The following is an 11,384-nucleotide window of genomic DNA, read 5'->3' as shown; positions in this document are numbered from 1 at the left end:
AGGATTTAGGGTTTAGAATTTAAGGTTTAGGGTTTAGGGTTTAGGGTTTAGAGTTTAGAGTTTAGGGGTGGGGTTTAGGGTTTAGAGTTTAGGATTTAGGGTTTAGAGTTGGGGAGTGAGGTTTTGGGATAAGATTTCAAATTTTGAAAAATAAAAAAAAATTAAATTTTCAAAAGATAAAATGCTATTTTGGTCATTTTAGTTTTTGAGAGCTATTTTATTGACATAAACTTAGAAATGTGCTATTTTGGAGATTTGCCCTATTTTTATCGTTGGTAAATAAGTATTGATGCAGTCTAGGACTTTTTTTTGTGTAAAGCCTTTGGCTACTAATTGAGCACAATATCTTTTAACTGTATCATCAACCAAGTATTTGACTTTGTAGACCTATTTAAACTTACAGTTTCTTTGTCAGGGGTAAATGACAAACATACTATGTATGAGTAACTTTCGTGTTTGTTCTCTCCTCGTACATTCCCCATTCCAATACTCAAAACTTCTTTGCTTGGGTATAGGTTGTAGGACCATGTCACTTTGGTTATAGGTTGATGTACGCCCCCATAAGGCTATGACAACCTCGTAGCAGTTATAAATTGCAATATGGGATAAGGAGTTGTACCTCTGAGAGTAACAATGAGTCAATGATAAATTTTGAAGAGCTTATTATAAATAGATTTTATATTAGCTTGTGACATAAATGTGTTGAGCTGATTTTCAAAAAAAAAAAGAGGCATAGGTATTTTTTTTTGTTTTCTTAAAATTAGTATTTTAGATCGAGAAACGAACATATCTTCACTCTGTAGAAAATTAATTTAATCTCAGGGAGAAGACAAAATACAGTTTCCGATTTCGTCACGAAGTCATGAAAGAGTGAGAGAGATCATACAAGCCAGAAGATGTTTCCACATTAGATAAATAAGATGAAGAAGCAGCTCAATGTTTGATATTACAAAATGCCCATGAAATAAATAAATTGGTCTGCTACCTAAAATTATTAGAAAAAATCTAATAAGCACTGAGCAGTGCAAGGTTTTACTTGACCTATGGCTCTGAGTTATAAAAAAGCTACTAAAGCAATGCAATTAGAATAATAGTCTAACTACTTTTCTTTCACCTGCGCCTTATCGTTTGTCATGAAAATAGACAAAAGTGCGTTAGTTCTGGTCATATGCACATACAAACAAAAGCTGCAATGCACCTCAAACACACCTGCCATGTGAAGAGCCGATCAACACGGCATTGGTACCTGTGTACCTTTTGTTCACCCTCGACGTTCCCCATGATCCTTGAATCGGTCGAGGTGATACTCTCAATCTGGAAGCCACTCCTTTCTTCAGCGATAAAGCTTTGTTGCCACTCTTTTTCTCTGTACCACCATTACCAAGTGGCTGAGAATTTTCTATTATGTAACAGTCGGATTCTTCATCTGGCTCCTCTGTACCCTCAGCTTTAGCTCCAGAGCTTTTTAGATCACCACTTTGCTGTCTTTTTCTATCAGTTTGATCCTCATGAGAATCATCATTAACTCCCGAGTTAGATTCTCTCTGGTTATCAACTACAACAACAGGAAGAAGATCGACCTCTTCATCTGTCAGTTTCCCAGTCCCAGTCTCTTCTTTCTCCTCCAAGGACTTCAGATTCAGGTCTGTATCATTAACTCCCTTGACTACATCCATCGACTTCATGCAGCTATCAACTTGGTAAGAAGGAGATTCGGCATCAGCAGTTCCACAATCTAGCTCGTCTTTACACTCCTCAGGTTTGGTTTCCTCAACATCTACAGGCAGGCTCATCTCAGCTGCCAACAGCAGTTCACCTGAAGTAGGTTTAGTCAGTCCATGAAAGTGAACGTAACAAGAGCATATTAACAAATCAGATACCAATGCAACTAATACCGTTGTCCTTGGCCAATGATTTCTCCAGCATGTCTACACCAGGGAACACCACCAAGTTCAGATTCTTAATTGTTTTTCTCGCTGATTCACTAACAGGCGTGAAGCCAAAGCCTTTAGTCCACGTATCCATCAGTTCTGGCACTGCTGGTATGACTAATTTGTCTACTTTGAGAGAGCTAAGCGCCTGATAACAAAGCACATGTAAATATGGATCTTCAGAACAAAAGAGTCTACTTGATTACTTAGAATCAAGTGATAATAAAGGGTAACAAAAGAGTATAAGATCTTTGTCAGTAGGTAACAAAACCTCACATATAGCATGCAAGAACTTGAAAAATATATAAACCGACAAACTGAAATAGTGAAAGAAAGAAGTTAGGATAGGACAAGGTGTGGAAAACCTACAGATTCAATGCCGTTCATTAGTCGACGACACATCCCTTTACGCCTGTACATGTAGCGGGTTCCTATAAACGGCATTTCTGCCAGTTGATTGCCGTGGATCCTAAATAAAATAAAATTCATCTTACGTTCCCAATATTCACTTGCATGCGCACTCACGCAAAGGAAAGCTCATTCATAATTTACTATCAATTTAATGAGAAACAAGCAATATAGTTTCCAATAATATCATTAAGATCATCTGGAGGCATATACTGAGGGAATTTTTCTGACCAAGACGTAAACTGCTAATAACATGTAGTGCATTCTATCCAACGTTAAGAACTCCCTAAATCTACAATCAAGTATTAATCCGTACAATAAAGTTCATGATACCACAGACTCACCTGATAGATGCCACACCAATGATTTCATCACCCCTCTCCAAAACAGCCGTTAGAAAATTGCTGTAATTTAGCCGATGGAAGTTCGACCTACAAAACAATAGGAAAAAGGTTCAAACATAATCTAGTAGAGTATATGGACTGTTAACAGTCAATATAGTCAGTTAAGTACTAACTAAACCAGACAAAACTATGTAAGAACAGGTTTCGAGGATGAGCTTACCCAAAATTGTAGACGATGTTTTCAAGCAGGTTGACACCACTCCTGTGATCAACTAAAGGTGAAAAGCACTCATCCATAACAGAAAATGCAACAGCCAGTTTGGCATTATATGCAATCTTCTCAGATATGTCACTATCTGAAACCTCACGAGGCATCTCAAAGCGGCGAAGGAATGTCCAGGAGAAGCCCTCAGGCAATGAATGTTTTACTCCAATGAGTAACTGTAGTCCGTCGAATAACTAAGAGAAAATAACAAACAAATGAAATACTCAGTTTCCAATGTAGTACTATATTCGTAAACCACAATCATATAATTCTAAAAAGAAAGCTAAAATTACCACAGTATTAAAGCTTCCGACTTTCATTAAGCCACAAGATAAAAAAAAAAATTTTGAAGGAAATCAAAACTAAAATTTAAGAATCAAGTGAAAATATTTTTCCGATAATATTGCAATTTGTTATCTCTGGTAAATTCAAATTCCATAGTTCTATAGGCCAAAAACTAAACCTGATTTTCTGTCAACTCTATAAAAGATTTACAAACGTTAGCACAACAAGCACTTTTTCATTCAGAGTTGCAAGAAAATATATTTGCAATGCACCCAACAGTTCAAGTAATACAGCTCTTTGATTAAAACAAAAAATAATGATAAAGGAAGGCTACCTCTTGACAATACTTTCCACAAAATGGAAGAGTACTACTTTCAACAGGTACAGTGCCATCTTGCTTGATGCATGCTTGGTGATCTGCAAAAGTGTGGGAATGTAATGTTTTGAGCTCAAAACCCCATATTTAAGTATTTTAACAGAAGAAAATAAACAAATATAGTTGATGGATGGATGGATACGCAATTCATACATTTTTCTTCACATAGGTGGCACTTCAGCAAGGGGGAAAGAGTTGTAGTGCCATGATTAGCTGCCTCCACTTTCTCGCAAAATTTGCATGAGCAGTTGCAACAAAACCAGGAACCAGCTGGGAACTTCTGCAGTTTGTAGAACAAACAGAATCAATACGCTGCAACAACATAGCTAATTCAAAATCTTAAATGGTCAATCATCATATCTTACTTTAATGCCCAGGCAGCTCTGATGGAAAGTTGAAGGGCAACCATCACAGCAGGTAAGATCTCCCCCATCCCCGCATATAGCACATGTATCATCATTGTGATCTCCACCACCAAAATCCACAACATGGAACCCTTTAAGCACTGCTTCGCTTTGTTTATTCCAAGACTCAAGAAAGCACTGCAAGAGAGAGTTCCCACCCTCTAAATACAGACTTTTGAATGGCTTCCCTCCTCCAGAATGAACTTCAAAGTCGAGAAGAGAGAATACTTCGTCACAGCAGTTGCATCGAATACCTTCTTTTGTAATTATTCCTTCTGTGTTTTTGCACTGAACTTTCCCGTTAAGTGGCACAATGGCTGAATCAATCATCCATCCCAGCATGGTGCGTTTTCCTTCGAATAAAATGTACCCATTCTCGTTGGACTCCGCATCCGACAAAGAACTGCGAGCCGACAAAGCACCACGCTTTCTATTATGTTTTTCTTCCCTCTTTATTTTCCGGACTGACACCGAACTTCTTTCAAATTTGTGAGAAACTTTTCGTTTCTTCTGCGCTTTTTCTCCTACTCCCTTTCTCGAGACCACCGTATCTTCATTAGTAGTATCTGTGTCCTTCCCGTTTGACCTTGGCTTACCTGTATCGCTCCGTTTCTTGTGAACTTTTCTCCTTAAAAGGTGAAGGTCCTCTTCTGGAAGCAAGCCAAGACCAGAGTCTACTTGATCCGTCATGCTGCGTTCCAGATTTGTTTTATAGACTTCATAAGCTTTGGTTACTGACCAGTGAGTCTTTCCCTCAGGATTCACATAAACAGCAGCGTTGTATGCCTTCCCTTTTCGCGGCCTGTATTCAACTGTCCAACCAGCAGCTAGAAGTAGCTGAAGAATACGGTCACTCAGCTTTTTCTTAGATTGTAATTTGGATCGTCTTCCATCATCATTTTGCGTTTCTCCATTCCTCATTTCGCCATCACCTAAGGGTTTGTTGTGCCGTGAATTCTCACAAGGCTTTAGTCTCATCGTTGCTTTAGAATCTGATTCATCAGTCTCCCCAGGTTTCTTCTTCGTCTTTGGTCTTCCACGCTTAGGTCCCATCCTGCCTCTACAGTTACGCTTTGGTCTCCTGGAATCATCAATAGAGTCACCCATATCTGGAGTAGAGTTTGTGTCGATCGGAAGCTTTCTAGGCCTTCCCCGCTTACGTTTGACTTTTAACTCTTCAGCCAGACTCGTAGAATCAGCTCCAGGACTTGCTTCTTTTTTCTCCTCGATAGCAACGCAAATAACTTGGTCCTCATTACCATCAGACTGGCTGCTGCTGATCTGCAGCTTCCGAGGGCGTCCTCTTTTGCGTTTAACTTGAGCTTCTTTTCCATGAGTCTCCTTAGGCACAGGAGATTCCACAAGCTCACGTTTCGCCTCTTCTTTCACCTCATCAACAGAAAATCCAACACTAGTTTTGCCAATGTTGTCAACATCCTCCTCCACAGCCAGATTGTCACTCTTTTCTGTATCCTTTGCCACAGACAGAAGAGCCTTCCCTTCTTCCACCTCATCAACATAACAATCGCCCATGTTGTCGACCTCACTCAGATCTCCCTTCTCTTCCACAGCCACATCATGTTTGTCCGTATCAATTGCCACAGACCCTGAGCGAAGAACCTTCCGGGTAATGTTCACCTCACGATCAATCGGCTTAACCACCTTTACCGTTTTCTTGTTCTTCATCTCGGTTTCACTCTCAGCCTCTAGACCAGGTTCGCTGCAACTTCCGTTTAGAGTTGCACAACACCCCTGTAACTGAAAGCCCTCTTCTTTGGATCCGTTACGCTCCCGCATAATGTTGTCTTATCTTCGCTGAGATTAACAGAGATCCTAATGCCAAAAATTCGGTGAGAGAACGACAAACAATCAAAATCAAATTCAAAAAAAAAAAAAAACTGATGAAAAAAAAAATCAGGTACAATAAAACGCGCACTCATAACATCATAACCTCAAACAAAACAAAAGCAGATCAAGAGACAGGTTTTAAGAAGAAGAAGAAAATCGAAATTCTAATAAGAAGAAAAGAAACGGAACACATGATGGCCTTACCTGGAACTTTAGATGTTAAGACAGAAAAAAAAAGCCTGGCTGGATCGGACGGAGAAACGAATGAATATAACGGAAAAATCGGGAGAGACGCCGGGAAATCAACGACTCCGCTTCACAGATTCGCCGGAGATTAGCATTGTGGAATCGATAGAGGGCAAAACGAAGAGACACAAAGAGTGAAACAAGGGTTTAGTTTTGATGTGAAAGTGGTGGAGACAAGACCAAAGAGGTTTTTTATTTTGGGGGGCATTACTCTAAAAGCACATGAGGCATGCCCGTATCGAGACAATTAATATTTTTTTCCGGGTAATGACGATCTGTGAGGGTCAAGTCTGTCATTTACTAATATTATTCCATATTATTATTACATCGTAGCCATTTCCCTCCATTTTAGCTTTGGATTTTCTTCCTTTTTTATATATTGAAAATCGGAGAGACCAAGTATTTTCTTTGCTTTGGATTTGACTTTTAAGCTTTCCTAAACGGACTCTCTAGCCATATAGAATCGTGTTCAAAAGTTTCCGGCTGTAGAAGTACAAATCAAAATAAGTATAGATATTTTTTTTTATTTTAATAAATGTTATTTCTGCTGAGTTTATATATATTTATTGATCACTAAAAATTAAAATTTTAATGAATTTCTGTAATTTAATATGCTTCCGAATTAATAGATATAAATTAATGAGAAAATTCCATTAAAACTAAATTTTGTTAAGTTTTTTTATATATAAACTTTTTCGCTATTCAATTTAATATCTTAATATTTTTTTTAATTTTAATACATAAACTTTTAAAATTTTGTCTACTTTAATACTCAAAATTCATATATCTTAATCAAAATATTAATAAGTTTCAAAAAAAATTAAAGATATTTTTAAAATCTAAGATATTCTACTTTTATTTGAAGTTTTAGGAAGGAAAGTACTAAATTATGGAGAAAATTTTAAATTTAGAAAACTTAATTTTGAAGGAAAAAAATATTTTTTAGTTTTATTCAGAAAACTAAATAAATTTCATATTTAAAAGATAAAACTTTGATGGCACAATTTAAGATTATCCTAGATTAGTTAATTTATTCCTATAACTTAAAGTAAAATTAGAATTTTTTTTAAAAAAAATTTGAATTTTATAGATTTTTCAAATTTCTTCTGAAAGTTATTAATATTTTATCACAGTTTGGGAATTAAAATGGTCACAGTTATAAAAAAATTATTCTAAAATGAAAAAAAATTATTTAAGGTGTTAACTGAATAGTAAAAAAAATTAGATATTAAAATGCGTAACAAAATTTGAGATATTATTATGATTTTTTCCCTAAAATAATCAAGTTATATTAATATAAAATTAAGGTATGAATCAAGATAATCAAGGTTAGATTCTTTAAGATCACTATCACCAATCCTTTAACATATATCCTACACATATAGTTTGTCAGTAACGAGAATATATATAGACTAGTGGTTGGCCCGTCCTACGGGCGGGATGTTGTTTGATTTCTAATCTATGTTATTGTTGTGTGTTGTTTTCTCGCAAAGTACATGTTTTATCGGGTTAAATGTTTATCTATGTGGTGGGATGGTATATGGTTTGGTATACTCAGTCAGGATCTTATTTCTATGTTCATCAGGATGTTATTTTTATCTGTTTGCAGTAGCTATATGGTTCTCTCACAGGATCTGCCATGTGTGTAGGTTCTGCTCCTAGGATAGTTTCATGTTTCTTTTAATGACATTATTTATGTGGAGAGTCATTTAGTCATTTACTACACTGTTTTCTCTTATAATGCTTTAAAGCTAACTAAGTTTGACATGCTTTTAGAACGTTTATGTTTTGTCGTGTTTGAGAAATTTCCAATAGTTCTCTCTCAAGTCTCAATGTTGTTTGTGTATGAATGAACCTTGCTTAGTAGAGTACCATTTCTCATCCTAATATGCTCAATTAAGTAGTATGTGATCGATTTTTGATATTATAAAAACTTATAATCCTAGAAAGACATCCTTTTCTTATTTAAGAACCATTTGTGAATATTCTAGACCAGAAAACATATCATTTTCGTTTTCTCATATCTGATTATGTAGATGTTTTATTTTGGGTGACTATTAAATTATCTATGAAGCAGGTTCGATTATCTTTTTAGTTTCGATCGAGAACGTGCAATAGGGAATGTGATTAGTTTTGGTCTGAAAAAGAGTTGAACACGGACAAAAGATTAGCTTCCAGCCTCAATGCATATAAAATCATAAAACCATCATAATATCAAAACACTGGAACTCAGCAGAGTTAATCTCACCTCTAAAACCTCAATGTTTTAAATTCTTTCAAAGGATGGAAACGGCACATTTCTAACCTGTCACATATAACTGTATAATTCTGTGAGGGAATCCTAGAAAAAATCATGCATTAGCATCATCTCAGTATATTGAGTTCGAGATCACAAAACATGGTACTGCTGTAGAAGTCACCATGGTTCTTGATACGCACCAGCTGCAGAAGAATAAAAAAAAGCAGCAACATGAGTGGTATTTAATCCGTTGGTAAATCCATGGCTTTGTTACTCCTAGAGTCGTTCTCTGTTTTTGGTGTAGTTCTCCGGTTATAATGCCTTTTCATTTTATAAGTGCTTCATCTTTTGAGTTCCATAGCCAATTTAATACAGGTTTGCTGTAATATGTTGCCGAGGTATTCAAGCAAAAAAACATGAGGTTAATAATATAAAGATACGAAAATGAAAAAATTATTCTTACTTCAACAAGGAAGTATCCAGAAGGATCATACTTTCCAGCCTTTTCCATCACCTGGTCTGTAACACAGTGTATCATGTCCAAGAAGCCAAATTCTTGGTTCTGAACAAAAATTCCAAACAGATTGTTAATGATGTTGCATATGTCTCTTGCCTCTATGTCTAATCAACTAATATCGATTGACCAAAACTTCCAACTTCACATGGCTGGTTTTGATTTCTCAAAATATATATTATAGCTCGTTTAAGATTTTAGAGAACAATGCAGTTACTTGCACTTTAGCGATTGTTATGAATCTCAACACACAAATGACCTCAGGAAATAGCATATCTACAGTCCTCTGGATGTCTGATGGCTTCACCAGCTGTACAAATAGGAAGATGATCATTGTTTAACAGGATGAAGAGTAGTGTGTAGCAGATTTCAAAAAAAAAAACTGGAAGGGAAAATTCACTTTCCGTATAGTTATCAATGGACTTTAGAATTGCATCTTCTCAAAGCCTTCTAGAGATGTACTTTCATCTTCCTTATCTTCTCAAGTTTCGCTGAAGGAAAGTCAATATTGTGTAACATCAGCACAAAAACATATAAGGTTCATACATACATCAGCAAAGTAGACTATGCAAATAATAACCCCAGACCCGAAGCAGTGTAGCAAGCTTCACATGTGCTTTATCGTCATCCTGCTTTTGTTTTGAGTTTAGCAAGCTGCTCTACTTTGGCTATATAAGCTTCCTGAAAACAAAAGCAAAAAAAATGACAGCATCAATCATAAAATGTTCAAATAAAAGCCATCAGCATGACTATCCCAACGCTCATAGTAAAATATAAGCACCTCAGTTTTCTTTATGTTCCCTTCACCTCAGTATTTTTGATTGATTTCTTCATGTTAGCCGTCTTAGCGGTCCTCGTTCTTTTCATACTTCTTTCATTCTCAGATAATGAGTTTTCACTGCAGGAAGCTACATCCAGATTCTAGAGAAGCAGCAACTGTAATGCCAAAGGAAAACTCAGATCACTTTTGTTTGAAAGAGTTAGCAAACAGAATAAGTTTAGAGTCAACTTTGACGTTTCAACTTAAAGAAAATAATTTTTCTTCTCCCCTTTTGGCTTGCACAATGATCTTCTTTTTTTTTTTGAACTTCACAATGATCTTTCCTAAAGCAAACAAAATCAAATCCAAAAAGACTCAGAAGATAACATGAAACGTTAGTAAAGTTGATCACACTAAATGCAAAAGCTTACCAGTACTTTGCGTAGGCTATGAATTTACTCATTTGCTTATAATAGCTTAAAGTGGTTGTTGATTCTCCTAGAAAATGTTTAAATGTGTTAAGACGATGGACAGTGATGTTACCTTGGAGAAGTGTCGACTGTACTGAGCAAGAATCATTAGAACGTGGTCAAGTTAAGTAGGATGAGCAGTAAATAATAGTAACAGAGATGTGATCAAAGATAAAAAGTGTACCTTTTCATCAAGTAGGAGCCCCATGAGCTCTCCTCCTTTATTGACGTTTGCATCACCACCGACTGAGAAGCACGACCAGATTTCAGAGCCGACCACAACAGATGCTATTAAGTCTCCATGTCTGAAACTTTATAAGCCACATCAATGGTGTCTCTCCTCAACCATTATCCTGAAAGCTAACCTCTCTCCTTGATAATTCACAAAATCAACAAAGTAAGGCTCATAAGGACAAATGTAACCAAACGGTACTGCATGAGTCAAATGCAGACCTTATTATGTCTCAGTTTGAGAAGTTTGTGCTAAAATTAACAGCAACACTCCCAAAAATATTGATGAAATGAAATCTCCGATGACATTGCCTACCATATTTAAAGAACGGAGATAACAACATCTAAAGCTGCAAATTTGGTGCAATCACAACTTCAGGCTCTCAATCCTAAAGCCTTCGGAATCAATTGGAGAAGAAATCATCTAAGTGTATAGCCTAAGAGGGCCTACATGAATAAAATGATGGTAATTGCAAGATATACAAACAGAAACAGAAGCTTGCAACTTCGGTTATGTAATAAAAAAGAAAACTGTCCATACAACTTCATTGGAGGGTTTCTTAACTGGTAAATCTATCGAAGCATTGACCAAACTGAAGATTAGAATAGAATTGAAGAGGCCAAAAAAAAACTTGCTAGCAGACGTGAGGAGATTCAGATTCAAATTGATTCTAAACAGCAAAGCAGAGTAGATGTCCTCCTCTACCACCAAATAACTTGGCGTTTAGTAACAGCAAAAATAAAAATTGGATCTTTTTCCCCATGTTTCTTCCATCTCCTAACAATCATCTGCCTTTGGATTAGTGCCGTCGTAGTCAAAAAAATCCTTTTAGGTTCTTCAGGATTCTTCAGGATCTCAACAATCGAATCCCTCAACTACTCTTATAGAAATTTTGAAGAGGCAGAAGATATATAGAAATGAGAATATTGATCGATTACTAATTTGAAGAGGAGAGTAAATGATAAGATAGTGGAAGAAGTGGGCGTTGTCTTTGATTTGTAACTGGTGACGATCTAATTTTGCAGTCGGCTAGAGAGAGAAAATATGAAAGGTCGGGTTTGT

The 11,384-nt window shown here is 36.3% G+C and overlaps 1 protein-coding gene and 1 pseudogene across 2 annotated transcripts; both read right to left on the bottom strand.

Annotated features, from left to right (window-relative positions):
- Positions 1–887: 887 nt before the first annotated feature.
- On the bottom strand, positions 888–6,323 carry LOC106342705. Of its 2 annotated transcripts, none has more exons than XM_013781712.1 (9): positions 6,066–6,323; positions 3,975–5,846; positions 3,763–3,889; positions 3,568–3,650; positions 2,904–3,142; positions 2,684–2,770; positions 2,301–2,400; positions 1,896–2,079; positions 888–1,816 (listed from the first exon to the last, which is right to left on the bottom strand). In XM_013781712.1, exons 2-9 carry the CDS (start codon positions 5,808–5,810, stop codon positions 1,200–1,202), a joined length of 3,273 nt encoding a protein of 1,090 aa, XP_013637166.1. In that variant the 5' UTR covers positions 5,811–5,846; positions 6,066–6,323; the 3' UTR covers positions 888–1,199. The 2 variants fall into 2 exon arrangements, with proteins under 2 accessions (XP_013637166.1, XP_013637167.1); XM_013781713.1 differs by having other exon boundaries at positions 1,200–1,816; positions 3,763–3,886.
- Positions 6,324–8,476: 2,153 nt separating this feature from the next.
- Positions 8,477–11,384, bottom strand: LOC106338741 (annotated as a pseudogene).

The sequence above is a fragment of the Brassica oleracea genome, chromosome C4 (assembly GCF_000695525.1).
Source record: "Brassica oleracea var. oleracea cultivar TO1000 chromosome C4, BOL, whole genome shotgun sequence".
NCBI lineage: Eukaryota > Viridiplantae > Streptophyta > Magnoliopsida > Brassicales > Brassicaceae > Brassica > Brassica oleracea.
This window is presented reverse-complemented; position numbering and strand designations above follow the sequence as displayed.